This window comes from Ischnura elegans, chromosome 11, assembly GCF_921293095.1.
Source record: "Ischnura elegans chromosome 11, ioIscEleg1.1, whole genome shotgun sequence".
NCBI lineage: Eukaryota > Metazoa > Arthropoda > Insecta > Odonata > Coenagrionidae > Ischnura > Ischnura elegans.
In genome coordinates, this window is record NC_060256.1 from 1,831,383 (window position 1) to 1,851,983 (window position 20,601).

A 20,601-nucleotide genomic window follows, 5' to 3' on the forward strand; every position below is an offset into this window, starting at 1 on the left:
AAAGTTTCATCCATCAGTGCAGCATAGAAAGAGAATCCTTTGACTATGTTTCATATCAAGGCAGTTTAATTATCTCACGCACAGTAACGTAAACCAAGACACTGTTGGTAATTATGCACATCTGCGCTTCGTTATTATAAAGAGAGTGTCTCGGGGTAATTAGTGAAGACAAAAGAAAGACGAGAGCGGAGATTGACCGCGAGGCTACTCAGGCTTTCTCATATCACGACGTTCCCTCCAAAAATATTTCCCTGCCCGCACATACCGACGTTAATTATCTCCGAATTCCTGTCGCAAATATCGATAATGCCTCGAGCGAAGGATCGGCAAACGCAGGATGCCGTCAAACGGGACAGCATCAAATTGGATAAACACGCTGCGCTACTTCCACGCTAGGCCACGAAGTATCTTCCCTAAGGATGGCTATTCCGCGAAGCCAGGTGGTAGTCGTTTTCGTGAAAATGTGCTTCTCTACTATAAATAAATCTGTACAGGTGCTCGGGGCAGAGCCTATCCATGCGCACAGAAAATTTGGATATCAGCTAGAATATAAGTGTTCTTCATGCATATGGGAAAGTGGCATTTTGGGCGTCGTAATTTTATAGACATTTATAAAAATTACAATGAATTAAAACAATAATTTAAAATCCACGTATTTATTGAAACTAAAATGAAAAAATAAACTACACTGCCTTGGCTCAAGATCCAGGGTTTAAATTTTACAGATAAAAGACTATCGGCCGTATTAATAAATTTCCGCTAAAACACGCTAGTAGGGCGACTAACTTAGTCGGCTACTAAGACCTTTTAGTCGACTACTAAGCTATGGTATTCATGGATTCTATTAAGTGAGCTACTAACTTATTGTGCTACTAGCCAGCTCGGCAGCCGATACTCGGTAGCGATTTGGGTTCAACCATAGCCACCTATAGAGAGAAGGCCTGAGCGCTGAGACTGAATATGTATGTTTTTCAAGCGATGCATATGAGGACACTTACTTCATGCAGCCACGTGATCTTGTGCTCCTTGGGATTAGCGACCACGTGACATTCGAAGTAGACGTCATCGCCCTCCTTGATATCGTCTGGGTTCAACGTACTGCCCAGCTGCAGAGACACCTGCGGGGGATCTGCGGAAGTAAGGAGAAAATAAGATTGTGACCACTGCAACATAACTTTTCCTGCTTCATGCAAAAGATTTACAAAAAGTCATACTACACTGAGGAGTCACGAGAAAGCAATTGAATGGAAAATTATGTGAATCGTTTTTACGGCAATTCATTACCTTTTCTAGCCGTAAATAAAGAGCTTAAAAAGGAAATTAATCATATTTCAGGGACAGAAAGAATATAACGAGATGGAGGGTAATTTTGCCATAATGACAAACATTGGTATTTTTACAATAGTAAAATTTTTAGTGTCACTCTAGTTTTGATGCAATTCCGTGATAATGCCGTGTTTCATAGCAATGGAGATGGAATGAATGGCTTTTTATTGAGGAAAATCGTCCGGTGTTGACCGACAATTAGAGAATATCACGAAGAACTTGAAATGAAGTAGTATTTACTTTTCTAAGCCATGCACCAACACAACGATCGCAATCTTGGTTAATCAGCCGTCTGAATTTTACAAAACTTATATGCAGTGTCACTGTTACAAATTAAGTAACTTTATTCCCATAACGGCTAATATTGGGGATAGCTGTCTTTAGATGAGAAGTCAGAGTAATATAAAAATAAAAAAGATCCAGTTTTCATCATCCACATTTGTGACATAATACCTATACATATAGAGAAAACATTAATTTATATGGGGTAAGTATACTATTAATAGCGGCCCTCAGCGTTGCTATAAAGGTAAAAAATGGTAATGATGTGATGAAGTTCTTCTTAGTTAGTGGATGTGTTCTCCATAATAGAAAACTGACCCATGTGGAATACCCGTGCCCTAGTAGCCATTGAGCCGAGTTATTGCAATTTGAAAATTAACGGTAGGCAACCCGCAGAGCACACTTAGCCTCGCTCTCCCGGCACCAAATAGTTGTCGAGAGTGGGAATACAGCCTGGGTTAAAGTGTAATGTGCGCGTTGCCTAGCATTACTTTTAAAATTGCAACAACTCGTCCGTTAGGGCACGCGAGATGACAAACGGTTCTCTTTTGAAAAGGAGGCCGCACATATTCTGCTCGATTTGTCATTTGCCACCATCTTGCAATTTTCATTGCATTTAAGTAGTCCGTTCACAATATTTTCTCGTCTCAAATTTGATAAATTTTTGCTTAACCTTTACGTCATTTACGCCGATTCATTTTTTTTAATATTTGAGATACAAGAAAATGGTTTCCAGGGTTTACCCCTCCTATCCTGAAAAATTCAAAACGGCAGCATAAGTTTGATGCTGGTGAGCAAAAATGAGCGGTCGAGTGTGAGTGCTCCAAAGGATAAAGATTCACTTAGCGAGTGAATTCTTTCTTGTGATGCGTCTGGGTCCCACGGTTGGAATCAAGTCATAGGAGGTGAGGGGAGTGGACAGATTCAGAGGGTGGCAGATGATGGAGGGGAGATCTTGTTTACGGCAGAGTTTGGGATCGTGTGATGGCTGCAGCTAAGATGGTTAGCATGTCAATGGCTGAGTCCATACGCGCTGAGCTCCCACCAACCAACCGAAGCACTCCCTGACACGATTCGACTCTAAGATTACGAGCTGCAAGGATTGGAGGCAATGCCTCAGCGCTCGACCGACATCGCAGCCTCGGAATGAATTGTAATCGTCCACGCAGACTCGAACCCGCGGTTATTTAAAAGACGGAAGGGGAGCTACGACAAAATAATCCATACTAATGCATGGGTGCCAATGGATGGTAATAGGGTGGTTTCCTATTATTTTTTATTGCCTTAATTGAAAGATCAATCACCCTGGAGTACATATTTCACGCTCTTAGGTATTTCGATATGACGATATCTATTTTTCGCAATTTAATGAAAAGTGAAAATTTTCAAGCGTGCGAAAACGCGACGCCTAAGTATGAATGCCCGTGTGACGTCATTCTGGTTCCGACTGCCGCCGTGTGAGGCCACCTTGGTGCGAGGCTATGAGCGCCGCTACGATGCAGGCTGCTGGTATGTTGCAGAGTACTCTGCTAGCAGGCAGCACTTGGAAACTATCCGACCTTAGGCAATTATAATAGGTAATTATTAAGAGAAGTTTCCCTAAGCTCTGTGCCTCATGTATGCAATGGTAATCTCAGACGATATAAAACTCCTGACTACTCTTGTCCCTGTGACGTCACGTGGAGTGGCATCGCATGGGCGCCAATCTGGCCTTTTTCAAATGAGGTTAAATTGACCATTAACATTCGTCTAAACTGGGATTTCTGAAACCAAATAATTTGTAAATTATGAATACACTAATGTTGGGTAAGGGATCGCAATCAATGCCTTTTGTTTTCTTTGTTGAAGGAAACTACCCTAGTACGTCATTACTGTACGACTTTGATGACTTCTCAAAGAGATAAAACTAAAATGAGAAACGGATAACGCTTTAGATGCCCGAGTCCAGCATACAGCCATTGAAACGAAACCCTTTTATCCAGCTTTCACCACAGGGATCCTAGCACCAAACACTGTCATCTAGCGGTGGACAGAACAAAAGTGGTGCAGCATAGAGGCAGGAAAATAAATGCAACACAAATTATGCCGTTGTCTTGCTCGTTACTGCTTCACCAACTTTTTGGCGATCGTTATAGAGTTTGAAAAATAAAGAGAACCAGTTTCATTTCCATCTTCCGATTGGTTGCCTATCATTCGAGCTATTCGTGGAAAAAAGTCACCAGTAATAACCCTTTCGCAAATAAGTTGATGACGTCACGAGCTCAAGTTGAGCATGTAGCGTCGTAATTGTACGTTAATAATTAAGTTGAGCTTTCAATAGGTTCGTGTGGAAATGTCCAAATGTACACGAAAAAAAAGATTTGATTTTAACTATCAAACTGGTGTAACAGGGAGTATTTTTGTTGAATGCACTTAAACTTTGATGTAAATTAATAAGCACTTGATTTATTTTTCTAAACGCTCTTCATATATTTCATCAAAAATTTTGATATTTCATAATTTGGTCAATTGTACGAAAGAGTTTGGTAAAAATAACTGAATTAATTCAATACGATTCAGTTTGGTAACTTTTATCGAAGTCGACGTAGCGTGCACATGTGAAAGATTTTTAACCCAGAAAACACCATTCTGATTGAAAATCATAAAATTAGGAGCTTAACGTAAGTTTTTGCAAAAGCAATACAAAAAAAGTGGAAAAATATACACCTGCATGAAGCATTGAACGTGGGTCCCCCGCGCGGTAGCAACGGACTCTAACAACTATATACGCTAATAAAATTAAAAAAATAAAGGAAAGTATGTAGGACGAGATTGCTATGAACATATGGTGTTCCAGGGAAACGATGCCAAATTGGGCAGAATATGTGCATTTTTTAAAATGCAATCCCTATCAGAACACGGTCGTTTCAGGAGAGATGCCGTTGGACCGTTCCATTGTGAATTAAAGGGATTTTTGCAGATTCCAATTTATTTACCACACTATACGACGATCATTGATACTGTCAAATCACTGTTGAGTGTGTTTGCAGTCACCTCCATTTTATATTCATACTTTTTGAAATTGCAGTTTAAAAAAATAATGTGTGGGTTGTATTGATACTAATATCAATGATTCTTACCATTTATATTTGCGGACCCCTCCCCTTTAAAATCGGATTCCGGCTGCACTACTAGCAATAACTGTGCTGCCTACGCATAATAAGTGTCACTGCAGCCCGCGGCAGCCATCACATCGCGAAGATTCGCGCTCAGCCGAAAAGAGTGAGAAAGACAGGAGCAAAGAATTCACGTGGCAGCGGAGGCAGCGCCGCCCGTGGTAGGGCGGAGCAAACATAAAGCCAGTCACGTCCCGTCGCTCAGAAACGACGTTTTCGCGTCTGCTATAGGTATATTGCTCGAATGCCACAGGGAGAGAGAGAGGGAGAGAGACTTTTTTCTGCTTAATATCTCCCTTCTCTCTTCGTCTCTCCATTCACGGGGGTTTTCTGTTTCGCCAACTGCAATTGCCAAGCAAGAGAAAAAAGACATTCTCATTTTTTCCCCTTTGTATTTTACTGCCTGCTCATGGATGGAATCGGCTCTTTTGATGTCGATGACGCGCCTAACCCCCCACCCCGCCGCAGAGTGCGCCCGGTTGACTGTCAATTCTTCTTGGGGATGCGACGCGTAAACGATTTCGGGCTCAAAAACACTCTACGCTCAAATGATACGGACCGGCAGATGAGATTACATTTGCACCATGTCACCTCAAATCGGAGACGGTTATGAAGAAAATTATTGGGTTCCCTTAAAACTGCCATACCTAGTGAAATAATATTTTGCACGAAATTAATATTTTTGGGGAAAGTAAAACAGAATAACGAAACGGTACATAGCAGGCGTTCATGGCACCATATTAGTCTTTGGCATCAGTCCATCGATAGTTAAAACCTAGCACTTACGAAGTTAACCACAAACAACGCACTGAAGTAAAAAGTAGTTCTATTTATGCAGATACTTCTTGTAACTTTCTTTCTTTTAACTTAATTATCCAAATTACTGCTAATAAAACCTGAAAATTCTCCATAGTAAAAGATTTGCTCTAGATATTACCATTCGTAAACAATAATTAGATTTGCAGAAAGGTTTCTCGGGTTTTCCACCGGTTGATGTCGTCCATGTCTCCCGACGTTTCGATCTGCGACTTGCTGATCATCCTCAGGGGATCTTCCGAATGCCGTTCTTCAAAAATTTTCAGTATATATACACTCCATCCGAGTTCAGGTGTAACCTGATTGGTTCACGCTTGTTGAGGTTTTCCCGCCATTTTTGTCGTATATAATAGACTTCATTATTGGTCTCCAAGCATTGCTCTCTTGACAAGGCGGTCCCAGTAGCCATGTGCTCGGCATAGCAGTTTCGTCTCCTTCCATTGTATGGCATGATCTTCATTGATGCTATGCTCCGCCACTGCAGACTTTTCCGGTTGGGCCAGCCGTAAGTACCTCTGATGTTCCTTCGTTCTGGTTTCAATAGTCCGACTGGTCTCTCCAATGTATTTCTTTCCGCACTCGCATGGAATTTCGTAGACTCCTGGTGTCTTCAGTCCGAGGGGATCCTTTACTCTCACCAGTTGATCCCTGAGCTTTGGAGGTGGTAAATGAATTGTCTTAATATTGTATCTGCCTAGAATGCGTTGTATCTTTCCGGATATTGTGGAGACATAGGGAAGAAAGGCTTTTGCGGTCGGCTCTTCTTGCGGCTCTCTTATGCCGCCAATGGGCTTGTTAAAGGTCCTTTTTAGGGCCTCAGAAATCTGATGTTTGCTATAGCCATTTTTCCGAAACGTAATCTTCAGGTGCTTTATCTCATTCTGGATGCTCTCGTTATCGGGAATCTTCTTCGCTCTGTGCAATAGAGTAGACAACACAGCTTGCTTCTGTGATGGGTGGTGATGACTCTGATTGTTGAGATATAGGTCGGTGTGAGTCGCTTTCCTGTATATGCTGTGTCCCAGGCTTCCATCTTTCTTTTTCTGAAACGTCGGGAGACATGGACGACATCAACCGGTGGAAAACCCGAGAAACCTTTCTGCAACTGATACGCCGGGAAAATCTAAGATCATAAATAATTAGATTGTTTTTACTCTGACGCATATCCGTACTCAGTTCTCTTTGATCCGAGTGTAGGGCTTTAACTTCTTCCTTGTAAACCATATGCATCTTTTCACACTTACTAAGTCCTTCCCTTCTCTTCGAGGAGACCGAACAAGTAGTTTCATCTCCTCGTTTAGTTATCCATACGGATTCTCATTTCTCCCAATATTCTTCGTATTTTCGTATAATTCGCTTGGTTGTTGTGGCCATTTTTCCTATGAATTTTCATTGAGTAAGCAATTTTATTATGATTTTACGTCAAATTTTCATTAATCATGCTTTAATTGAAGTTTCAATCCTATTTGGATGATTAATAGTTATTGCATGATGAGGGGTTGGATGGGATCAGGAACTTCCAAGTCTCAATGACGCTCTAGTAAAGACGTCTCATTATTACTATTATGCAATTTATTTTCATCGTATTTTGAACAATATTATTTAGAACAACAATTCGAAGGGCTCCTACTTCTATATTTCTCTGTTAAGGTCAACGTCAAAGTATCGAGAAGCATATTCTTGCTGTAACTTCCCACGAATCGTCTTCTAACCTCCATATTTGTGTTCCGTACTGTCATTAAATTCTTGGCGCAGAATGCTGTCTTCGCCCAGGCGTTTGTACAGCCTATTACTCTTGCTTCCATCACCAACGGTTATTTTTGTGCTTTTTATGTTCAAGATAATAGGTATTTTAGTTTCCAGTGTCTTTGTTTTTTTCATTTGATTTGCTAGCCGTGGCCTCTTCGCTCCTGATGCATGCTGATACGCATCTCAGCATCTTTTTTCGCGAGATAAATATATTTTCTATATTAAGAATCTGAAATACTCCAGTAGGTGGCGGGGGAGATAATTTAAGCATTTAAGCAGTTTTTGATCCGTGAATATGGGGTCGCAAATCCTTAATTACTGAACTATGGCAACGCAAACATTTTGCTGTACGCACTTTACAGTTACCTTGGAAACGCCGAATACAATTGCATAATGTGTAGTAACAATAATGTGCAATGCGCAGTAATGGAAAGGATCTGAAACTTGTGCTATGCTTGAGATGTGTTTCGTTCATTCTGTGCTACCCACAAACACTTTACAGTTTGAAACTCATCGATTAGGAAATCACTGGCGATATTCTCGGGCAGCCGCAGTCGTGGTCAGCTGATTGGCTCTGCGCTCCCTGGATCGTAACTTTTTTTTTACCGATAGAAATGATGTTGAAGGAAAAGGAGAAGTGTCAGTATTTTTATAATATAAATGAATGATTATTTCATACGCGAACTTTATCCATTGCCCACTTCAGCGTTTCCGAAGTGGCCTTGAGCGCTTTCGTCAATACTTCCTCTGAGGTGCCACTTGCGAGCAATCATGACCGTGCGAATGAAAATCGGATGGCTTCATAGCCTCAATAGTCCACACCCTTGCAATTGACTCACAGAGGACGTTGAGTGGGAAGGAGTCCTCCATGCCGGACGAGGGGATGGAGGGGTTGTGCACGTGGCACTTGAGCAGCTGCCGGTCGTCTTCGGGAGAGGGCGTGAGCGTCAGCGTGCTCACGGCCACCGTCTCGTTGCCAGACTCGTGCCACTGCAAAGAGAATTCATTCACAGATTAAGGGGGTTCTATCCTAATTCAAAAATCCAAATTCAACCGTCGCCGGATTTTAGTTGCGAAGTCGGCCGCTACGGCCAGTGGAATGGGAAGCCTCCTTGGGTGGAGGGGAGTGGTCGCTGATGGAAGGAAAAAAAGAAAAGGAGAAGGGGTCGAGCTCGCTTCGACCGAAAACAACACCCGACCCTGTATCAAATTTCACTGCGGAGGGGCGATGTTGAGAGTGGTCAGGATTCGGAGGTTGATTTTTGCTCTCTGGTGGCATTAGTCCCATCTCAGCCACTCGGTTGACGTTTCTTGGAAGAATCCAAATACGCACGCTCTCGACGAGGCTGGTAGGTACGGCCGGCTTCTATGAAGAAAGGCGATTATTTGCATTTTTCTCTCCTTATTCGACTCCCCCTCGAACGGGAGAGCTGGTCAACGTTCGCATCACAAAATTTTTAAGTGCTATTCAAAGTATCGTAAAAGTCAATTACGCTAACCGAAATGCGCGTACTTCGTGAAACTTTTTTTTAACGTCCAACTTTACATTTTTACGTTATTCCTCAGTATGAATGAAATAGTAATCACCCACGTCCATTTGAAAACGTGTATTCAATACTGTTACTTTATGAAACGTGTTCATTCAGCAATCATAGCGTTACAGGTAGAACACTAATGAATATGACGAGTAATGAATGAACGAAAATAGATTTTCAATCATTTTTAATATTTATTGATTTATATGGCAAGAACATCATAAATTGCATATTGCATCATACATCGCATACAGCTTTAATAAGGCCAATAACCCTGAACAGATCGCATCGGGTCAAATTGACTTTTTCCTTCGATGTTTTTTATTAAAATGATGCCGTTTGAATTGGAGTTTTTCCTGTAATTTTCTAATTTCTTGTAATTCTAACTCTAAGTAACGTTTAATATTCAAAGTGTTTCCTAGTTTTGCTGCAACCGATGTTTTGACCCGACGCGACCGTAAGTGGTGCAATTTATTCTTGCTTCCGTTCCATCGTGAAGACGATGAAAATTCATTCGCTCGCATTTGGATTTATTAAATCGCCGATGACCCATCTTCCTGGAGTACACCCATGAGCAAAAACCGAGTGAAATGAATCATCAGCATTTCGCCAATTTTTGCGCAGAATTATTAGATATAATAGTGGAAATCACAAATCCCTACTTTAATTCAGTTTGTGGAAATTATGCAAGAGATCGTGGTACTAGGCAGGTGAGTGAATATGATTAACTGGCTTTTATTAGTCTCCTTTTTCTCTCAGGTGCGAATAAAATTCTCAATGTTGATATTAGGGAGATTTGGAGCAAAGAAGTCTATCAAATTTTTCTCTTACACTGAGCTATCGGATTTTTTTCTACGGTGCATTATTTTTTGACCTAGATAGTCATAGACTAGACTAGAAAGTAAGAAAAGTGACTAGAAAGTCGCAGTTACTGAGTTCATTAATAAAATATCCAACAAATTTGAATTTGCAAATACACAATCAGAATACATAACGATCCTTGAACAACTTATATCATTTCGATGCCGATAACGCAGTATCTATCCAAAAGCCAAAGAAATATGGTATTGAAGTCATTACTGTGGTGGATGCTAGGAAATTTTACCTAAAAATTGAAATTTATATGTGCACATAGCCAGATGCCCTTTCAAAGAATCCAATTCACCTCATGAAAGTTTCAAACGCTTAGCTGAACACATTGAATGCAGAGGAAGAAACGTTACCATTGGCAATTAGTGTACCAGCAGTCTTTAACAGTAGAAATTTATTTTTTTAAATTGGCTACAGTAAGGACGATGAGTAATAACAAAGAAGACGTTCCTCCTGAATTTCTCCCACGAAAAAATCGAACCTTACATCATGGGCGAGGGGCAGAGAAGGGGCAGCTGCCCCCTCCAGAAGGAAAAATCTCAAAAGTATTTAAGCAAAATCAGTACTTAATTGAAACGAAAGTATTCAACAAATTTTCTGTAAATCCACGAAAAATGATATGCATTAGTAGGTATAAGATATGTAACTAAAATAAAGATATTTTTTCTAGGAAACGATATCATAAACTAATATAGCGCTGTTATTATTTTCTTAAAATATTTGTTTCATTCACCTTTTCTATGCTAAAATGTCGCAACTTGGTTTGCGCCCCCCTCTAGATCATGGATTGCCCTCTCCCCCCTAGTTATGACCCTGGGTACGCTCTTGTCTTACATCCTTGCCTTTTTGGCTTTACTCCCGACACTTCCGCGTTGTAATGTCTACGTTTCAATAAAATCCCTGTAGTACTTATTTCTGCCATTATCCATGAGGCAAGTATAATAAAGCCTCATAAATTACCGCCTCAAGTGGTAACAAAATGCTTATATATTAACATTATATCATTTTACAATACTATCAAGGGGGTGTGGATTCAAATAATCAGCTTCACTCAAATTATTACAGTATCGGCCGAAGAACGAAAATGTGTCCCTTTCCGTGGTATTGTCTCCCTTTTCTTACGCAAAGCGACTGATAACCTTCCTGTTTTGTTTGATTTCTCTGCGATTTCCCTCAACCTGTTGCAGTAGTTGCACAATAAATGATTTATGCACTTTAACTATTGGGCAGTTGATACCGTAGGGCAGTACTTCAATCAATTTCTTCCTAACGCTGCTGTCACCATCACCTACGAATGTATTATAGTATTTTCTAGAACAATGACACTGAATTATTCCGTGCCTTATATTATCGTACCAATTATCCAATGATATTTTAATTCGCGCATTTTTATACCTGTTTTGAACTCTTTGACTAATTTGTCAGCTTCCATTGCTGCCGAGGATTTGCTGCAATTTTTGTACCTTAGCTCTTTCACCTCCAATTTTTTATCTCTACTTCTCGCACAAATACAGCAGTATCTGTTCCTCACTTCAATAAACAAGACCTTTTGAGTTCGAAAGCCGACAATACAGGCCTGTGAAATGAGAGAGAATTTTAATTGTAATTCTACCAAAATGTAGTTTAAAATAAAAAAATACATCCAATATTGTCCAACAGAATAATCCCTGTCTTACCCCAAAACCAGATTTTAATGCCAGTGTGTTGATAAAATTCACCCTGCTACGTTTGGGCTATAGTACACGCTGTTGGACAAATATGCTTCTGAATATTTCTGCTCTTCTAGGCACCAAGGGATTATAGGTATGAAATCATAATAATTTGTCAACAATCCTTAGATTGATTTGACGCAGCTCTCCATTCTTCTCTCCTATCCGCTAGCCTCCTCATAGCGACATATTTCTTCCCTTTTGCATCCTTCATAACCTGTCCAATGTATCTCATTCGGGACCGTCCCATTGCCTTTCTTCCCTTCCACCTGTCCTTCTATGATTGTTTTCATCAGGCCATCTCATGTCTCATAATGTGTTCAAGTAAGTTGTACCGTCTTTTGCTTAAGTTTTTAAGAAGACTTATGTTTTCTCCCACTTTCTTAGCACTCCTTCATTACTTACACGTTCGATCAATTTTAACTTCATCATCCTTCGGTAGAACCACATTTCGAATGCTTATACTCTGTGACTTCTCTGCTGAGCATATGATGAATTGTTTCCTTACTTCTATGCTTGTAATCTCAGATGTAAGAAGAGTCGTCTTTTAGTAGTAAACCCTCTTCGCCAGCGCTATCCTACTGATTATTTCTTTCTTGCTTCGTCCATCGTTGGTAATTCGGCTTCCCAGGTAAGAAAACGCTTTCACCTCTTCTAGCTTTTGATTTCCTAGCCTAATGTTTGTCCTAGCCTCCTCTCTTTTGCTGCATACTAATATCATAGTTTTCCTTTTGTTAATTTTCAAACGATATCTGGCAATATTCCTTTCTATATTTGTAAAATTCTTCTTAAAATTCTTCTGTCTCTGCTATGACTGCTATGCCGTCAGCGAATCATAGCATATGTACTGCTTTTTATCCGTTAATATTGACACACAAAGACTTCTCCTTCCAATCACCTTAAATTGTAAGGTTTTCTCCGCCTCTTACCTGTTTGATTACTGCTGTGATATCTTCGTAGACGCCTTTGACTTCTTCATCCTAGTAGTCCGTCATAGTTATGCAAACCTGTACCACTACGGTATCTACCGGCTTAGTCTCTAGCTTTACCATAATTATCCATTTATTTAGGGCGGAACCTTTTCCTCTGAATTTCGATCTTATGCCCCTTATCTTTTATATAATTAACGGAAGGAGGAAGATTTCTCGCAGTTTTTCAAAGTAAATTAGTAAAGGCATTGGAAATAATTTATTCCCTACGAAATTAAAGCGAACCAAATGTTGGCAAAGTCCAATCCATTAGTTCGTAATCAGACATGGCATAGTTCCAAAATGATACATTGAATGAATTACACACCATTTGTACGTTGAAGATGTTGTCATAACATTGAAATCTAAGTCACAATAACTTTTCTTCTAATCGTGGAAAATTTCAAGTGTTTATTTCAATATGGAAAAATTCCGCTCCATCACGTTCGAATCTTCGGATTTTATTTTTAAATTGAAGTAAGTATATGCTTTAATGTAGAGCGTTTGAAAACCATTAATCATTCTACCAAATAAAGTTGTTAAGCAAGGAACGGCAACTAAATGATAGCTTCCGTACAGTGGTTAGAGTTATTTATGAAAGAGGATCCAGCGTCACATGCAAAAGGTTTTTTGCTCTCACTCATACAAAGTATTACATCGACCAAGCATCAACCCCTGCTTAGTGATACGTTGGTTCAAGTTCAAATTCTTTCTTTTCGGTGACTCACGTAATAATTAATATTAATAATTTTAATAAAGGAATATTTTTTATAAGAAAATAACTTATCGAAGTTTATTCCCTCGGTTGTAAGTTATCGAGAAACATATACGTCGGAAATGCGAGACAAATAAACCAACGTGATACTTTTCACATCGTGTTTAGATGACATAACGGTTACTTTTGAAAATATTTAGACACGAAATTAAGGTATACACAATATATTGCCTACTTGGTGAAATATTTATTCTTGGTTAGCGTCGGCAAGAACTTAAAAGGCGATGGTGTAACCTAGGACCTAACTGATAATGTGCAATATATTCTCTATATTCATCTTATTTTCAATGTTTGGTTACAAAAAAATTAATATGTTATAGTCATAGCCAATACATTATCGAGAAGTACTAAATTTAAAGCAGTGTCTCCTACTACAGTGTAAATAGCATATTTTGTTGTAGGTTTGGAATGCCAAAAATAGTTAAAATAATTTGATAGTGTATTTATAAGCTGCATCACGTTTTTTTTACAGATTTTACGTGGACGAAAATACGTGTCTAAAGATATAAAAACAGTTAATAATGTATCACACTTAAAAAGGATTATTCCTAGTACTTATTTTCTACCTTCCCACAAAAGATATGCTTCCTATTTTCTCCTCTATTGGTCTTCATATTCTTCTTCCTCTTAGATTTCCTTTCACTTTCCTTGCATGAGAACAGAAAACTTGAAAACTCGTGCTCCCCCCGTTTCAAACACACCGCTCGCAACACAACACAGGGCTTGGGATGATAAAGAAAAAAAAACTGTTGGCTCGCTGGGGTCCGAAGATGGGCGAGAGAGAGGAAAGGAGGGGACACAAGAGACGTTGGAGGGGAAGTAGTGAGAGAGACTGCTGTGGGGTGGGAAGCTCTTTCCTCGAGAGTGGGGGATCACACAGCAGCGCCATGGAAGAAAAGATCGTAAGCGCTTGACGTTGAGAAAACACGCTCCGGAATTTGAGCTACAGCGTGGTTATTACAAAGATGACATTCATGAAACGTGTCTTATTTCCAATAAGAAGGATGAATGTTCTCATTTCCCGAAAAAAAAATTCAAATCGCGTTTTCTACGTGGTAGAATTACATCGAGAAAACAGGCGTTTTATTGTGTTTTTCAGCGCCAATAACTAATTAAGAAATGCTTTTCAGATAATTTTTTTTCACTAGCCTTCACCAATACTCTTAACTTAAACCATATCCAAAAGAAGTTCTCTCCAGAGTGGAGTATAAGCGAGTAAATGGCGAGCAAATTGAAGTCTGCAGAGCCGTTTTTCGCGGAGGTATAGAACACCCTTAAGAGAGCGGACGAACAGGCAATGGCCGTCACACGCACGCATTCTTCCATCGCGATAAAGTTACCCTCGCCGCCTTTCTTCATTTTCAAAATACCCCGTGACACTCCTCAATAGGTGTGTGGAGGGGGGTGATAGGAGAGACAACAGCTAAAACGCAACAGAGAAGGAGATGCACGTTGCGTGTCTGCGCCCCATTTATTGAAATCATTCAAAGTTCGGGGTGTTATGCATATGGTACAGCTGTCTTCAGGCCTGTTTACACGGTACATTAACACTTATCTACGGGTCAATGTCTAAATGAATGAACGCGAGAATAAACGCCAAAATGCACCGTGTAACCACCCAACTTGTTGCTAATGCATGCACAGAAAATATAACCTGTTCTTATTTGGTTCATGCATTTGTACATGTTCCGTTCCGGTCCACCAAAATCAATCACGCAAACAGACATTTACTCGTACGTGGTAATGTATCGTGTAAACAGGCCTTCAGATATGTTCACTTTTGCGTTCGGCGTGATGGACCGTGGTTTTCAGGTGTAGTGCAATTGTTGACAGTAAATGTGAGTTCTTTATAGCTGTAAGGAAACTACGACGTGCAGTGAACTTGTGCCTCTAGTGTAAGTGAACACAATTTGTGCATTTAGTGTATCCCTAAGTGAATTGATTGCATATAGACGATGAAGTAAAGAGTGAAGCGACAAGTGAAGTGATTTGAGATTGTATGAGCTTCGGCAAAATTATTTATTCAATACCGGTTTAATAAAGCGTATACATCGATCAATGGCATCTAACTGCTGCGAAGGGTTCATATTGTTTCATATTGGAAGTAGTTATTCTTTAGGGATACATGGAATGGGTATTAATTTTCATTCGGTTGTGCGCTTGAAATGGAGATTCTGCTAACCGCCATTAGATGCATGGGTCACTCATATTTTGACCACAAAAAGGAGAACGGTGAACGCGAACCGGTCATTCGATTTTTATGCTCATGTTTCAACCTCTCTACACGTATTTCACACGCAATGGGTCGAAATTATTCCCTCTTATCCCCCTCCACTCAACTTCTGGGATCGAAACTTAACTATGAGAAGTGGAGATTCGATCGTTGAGGGTAATAGCTTGGTGTATTTATCAATCTAGAAGTCTCCTATATTCAAATTAAATGATCTTTCTAAGTTTCTCTGGGAAATTGAGCCGTATAAAAACTTAAAGGAAATATTCTCATTTATTCCATCGTAAGTATTAACATAATTACTGAAAAAAAGATATCAATGTGAAACTGGAATATATATCCAATTCACACAAAAATTACCAATGCAAAATGCTAACTCAAATGACTCAAGAAACTTCTTTATAACTTTTCCAGTACTTTTCTTACGTATTTCAACTTAAAATGGAGTTTTTAAAGCAAGAATGCGATAATAATGAGGGATTAGGTATTTACAACATAGATTAGTTCCTAGGAAATGGAACTACAGCTTGTTTAGCAGGTTCGAAAAAGTCCTTATTCAAATGTAACAATGGAATAAATTGCAGATTTTGGATCTTAACTAGGCCTTTTAATAACTAATCCAGCTCTATCCTGAAATCGTACTAGTAAAAATTGTAATTTTTACAAATGAAAACATAGATGCAAAATGAAGTCGTTGACTTGCTTATACATTCAAAATGGAGCCTTCGAATAAAAATTGCAAGCGCTCCTCCCGAGCAGCCCAGGGATATTGCATCGATAACATTTCAATGCCTAATTTATGAAAATTCAATGTACTTCAGAGTTGAGGAACAACTCCGGGCCTTAGAAGGCCAGGGTTTGGTTCGGAAGGGGACGTGTCTCATGAGGGCCCTGCGCACTTGAAGAGGTGCGGGCCCCCACCCGTCCTGGCGCAGTTGAATAGGACTTCCGTCTTTGCGCAGTTGGTGGCTCGGCGGGGAGGAAAGTGCCCACTTGAGATACCAGGAAGTGAGTGGCTCTTCACCCTACTGAATGCATCCATCACTAAGTGGACGAAGTGGAGACGCCTTCAGACTCCGAGCGCTTTTGTAGGGCTTTAGAAAAGTGACTTCGTTGACCTACTTGAGGACGATCAACTTCCTCCATCCCTCAAAACTGTCTCAAACGAACGGCAACTCTTTCTCACGAGAACCATCCCCTCCATCTTCACGTTAGTTTTGTCCCCTCCAACTTCACTTAGTGATTTTTGATTGGTAAATACCTTCTCAGCCTATTAGCCAGGCTAATTAATTAGGCAGGCTTCTAGCCAGGATACTATTTCGGTACATACACTCTCAGTAGTCTGTATGCTCGACTTCATGAGATGAAGCATGAATACGCCGTATTATCACGAATATAGCGTGATAAATTTATAAAATTATCAGTTAATATACCTAAGCCCATTTAAGCTCTCGTGGAACACGACCAAGGGAGTGACGCTAAATAGCTTGGTTCTAAAATATGGGTGGAACTAGCTATATCTAAATCCGTGAGAATAATAATTGAAAAATACCAAAATTTACACAGACTTTTAAATGGTAGGTAATTATTAAACAAAGAGCAGAAATACTCAAAATGGTTTCGGAGTAAATGATCAATAAAATTACTTTCCTAAATGGTGGAACGGTTTAAATAAATATTTGCTAAAAAAGCAACCGCCTCAGTCTACATAATATATCGCTATTTCTTAGCAAAGCGTTGATTTGGAGAGAGGGATGGATCTTATAGAGAGTCATTCATTCTCCTCACAGCCCATGGAAACTAGAGGATTAGCGGAGGCGTGCCCTAGTTTAGGTGTTCACCACGATGAAGCGCGAGCATCGTGCGCAGCAGTACGAGCGTTTGGTGCACTTTAAATTCCTTGCTCACGTCGCCTGTCATTTGTTGATGCTTCACTGGGCTGCAATAGAAACGACGGCAAAAAATATTTCCAGAGCACAGATAGTGTAAATTTGTTAAAGGAACAAAGTCTTCCTTCCTGTTACAAAATATCCTTTGCCATTTTGTTATTTCATCAGAACGCTTGAAGATAAACGAGCGGGACTATATTTTCGACACAATTAATTCCGGGATAGGGCCAAATCTACCGCAATCCTTTTGCACTGATTTAATTTAGTAACTGCTGGAATTACTTATTATGGGATATTGATGATACTGTACGAGAAATTATATGTGAGAAATAAAGACAACAATAATAATAATACTCGATTTAATGTCGGCGAGAAGGACTGCTAGACACTCACGTTCACTGCTTAGATGTCAGATAGCTTCCAAAGTAAACATATCTATACTTTCCTTGGTTCAGGAACTTAATAAGTACAAAGAGTACTCAATAACAGTCGATGGAAAATAAGATAAAACATGAAAAATAAGATGATAATAAAAAAATCAGAAGATATCTATGCAGCGAAAAATCGGACAAAATATCAGTGAACGTGAAGGAAAAATATGAAGGGGTACTATTTAGCAAACTAGACTAATAAATTGGCAATGCATGCGATGAATCATTACGAATGTGATTTCATTTAAAACATAAAAAATGTAACCGATGGTGTATAGTAAGTGATGACAACGGTGTAAAACACAGTGTACCCCGGAAAGACTACATCTATCGCATTGTAGCGGGCCTGTGTGTGATGTGGGCGTCGCTGGGGAACGGGCTGTTTGTTTATGTCGATTCTAGCAGGGCTATTCTGTAACAGATAGCGGCTCCGCTATCACGACGAAGATGCTATTTCTGGCGTAATATTACGCCCCCCCGATTCACTATCTCAAAATAGCGGCCCCTAAGGCGAATTTGGGGTCGCTTTATAGCATCGACAATAACGCCAGCATTTGGCTCGCGTTATTCCGATAGCGGCCCCTACCAGGGGCGGAGTTTTGTACACGTCCAATCATATTTCTCGATTCTTTGCAATAAACAAATGAGACACTCCGAAAACTTATCAGGATACTCGGCAGCCCGGGAAGAAGTTAAAAATACGATGTGGCTTGTGTTTGGAGATTTTGCTCTTTTTCTATCGGACATTTTCTAGCCTAAGTAAATAAGCGTCTACATTCAAGGGTTAAACAGTCGTCGACGGAAGAATATCGCTAATTTTCGAGCTTAATATATCGGAATTTACAAGTATAATTGTCTTGAAGAGGACTTCGTCCGCTACGCACTATTCGTTCACCTACGCCTATAATGATTATACTCTTATGATTAGTGGTGACGAAATTATTTTTACTAGTACGTTCATCTTCAGCCACGGCTTGTTTACATCGTTTGCCTCATTGCTCGCCGTAATTCTACGATGTCCACAGTTAATCCACAGTTGTCCACAAGGGTAATTATTTAATTATAAAACATTTTTGTCACTTGAAATCACATTTTAGGCAATTTTAAATACATTCGTTGAGGAAAACAGCTGTTTTATAGATTACGCGGATGTCATGGACGGAATCATCGCGAGTGTTGTGATTGTGAACTCGTGTGACATACTTTACGGTTTCTAATACCAATTTCTCGAGCAATGATTATGGAAGTGTTATCATGTTTGCATTTTGATACCATTTCCATGTTATTTCAAACAACTTAGCGTTGATATGACTCGGACTAAATATACTGCGGTACAGTGTAAATTTGTGATATGCCGCCGGAGGAATGATGTTGAAATGAAATGTATGCAGTTTTATGATGAATAATTCATTAAATGTTTCCTTGTTTCGATCAATCATCCTGTTTATTTGCCCCTTTCTTCCGTTGGAAATCACGGTACGTACTTACTAATTAGTATACATTAGTATAATGCATTGTCAATTTCAGCGGTGCTGTCTGTGCTGTGTGATAGAGTGCTCGCAAGGGCATTTATGAAGGTAGGAGAGATATTTTCATGTTAAATCCTATTCTCTGCTGATGAGCTTGATCATAAGTACTGTAAGAAATTTTCGTCGTCTGCAATGCGCGGAACTGTTTTCGACCGTCATTTGTATCTTGCTCTCGGAGATCTTGGATTTGTAGGTAAAATCATAAAACCTAAAATTGGCTTTCGCTGACCGCTAGATAACGATGGAATAATTTAAAAAAAGAGATTTTCATCATTATTATGTCTAATAATAAGATATTTATAAATAACTTAATGAGTTACTCGACTTGTATTATTTGCCCTACACTAATTTTCATACCGACTACAGATTTCACGGGGGCGATATATTACGCCCCCCAAAATCGGTGTAACATAACGCGATGCTATTTGCTGAATCAAAATCGATGCCATTTGAAAGAGGGAAATAGCGGCGGCGCAATAAAGCGCCCCCAAGATACAGAATAGCCCTGTAGGTATTGAAGTTTATCGGTTCTGATAATATATCGTTCGTTTAAGTGATTTAGAATAGATTGCTACTATATTCTCAAGTATCGACAGCTTATTTCAGTTGGAACCCGTAGCAATTGGTGTCAGAAGCGGGGATATTTTATAGTTTAATTAGTTTAATTTGAAATGGCTGGAAAATTTACACTAAGTGAATTAAAAGTGGCCGACCTTAAACGAGAGTTGGAGGAGCGCGATTTGAATACTTATGGCAAGAAGTCAGCTTTACAAGGCCTACTTCGTGAAGCGATATTGGAGGAAGGGAAGGATCCTGCATGTTACCTATTCGAGACATCAGATATCAGTCAACAGGTCACTCCCATGAAAAATCTGCAGGAGATAGTTTCCGAAAATATTTCAGCACTCCAAGGGGATATAAATTTATTGCAAGGCACTTAGGACAATAAAATCAATGGACTTGCAGATGTGATGAATGAGGAAATGAGTAAGGTCAAAGATGAATGAAAAACCACGGAAGATCGACTAAGGCGACTGGAGTGTGGGGCTGGAAATTCGACCAACCAAGGAAAGGTGACGGAATCTATTGGAGTTTCACAATCAACTGGGCATCAAGAGACAGTTACTCCAGTTAAGAAAGATACTCTAAATAGGCCGTTCAGCGTTCCGCAGCACTCTGGTTTGCCAACTTATGATGGAAAGACACCATTGGAGGACTACCGAACATTGCTGGAGACCGCAACTGAACTGTATGGTTGATCAAAAGCAGCAAAGGCGTTTTTTTTGAGTCTATCACTCCGAGGGGAAGCACTGTCTATTCTCAAGACTATACCATCT

At 39.7% G+C, this 20,601-nt stretch overlaps 1 protein-coding gene across 1 annotated transcript in view; it reads right to left on the reverse strand.

The window, feature by feature from the left end:
- Positions 1–9,855, reverse strand: part of LOC124168378 (nephrin-like) — a 49,367-nt gene extending 39,512 nt beyond the window's left edge. The window contains exons 1-3 of the mRNA XM_046546592.1: positions 9,841–9,855; positions 8,168–8,318; positions 999–1,129 (exon numbers count right to left, since the gene is read on the reverse strand). Coding sequence (XP_046402548.1) covers positions 999–1,129; positions 8,168–8,318; positions 9,841–9,855 — 297 coding nt within the window. The remainder of the gene's footprint in view (positions 1–998; positions 1,130–8,167; positions 8,319–9,840) is intronic.
- Positions 9,856–20,601: the final 10,746 nt, after the last annotated feature.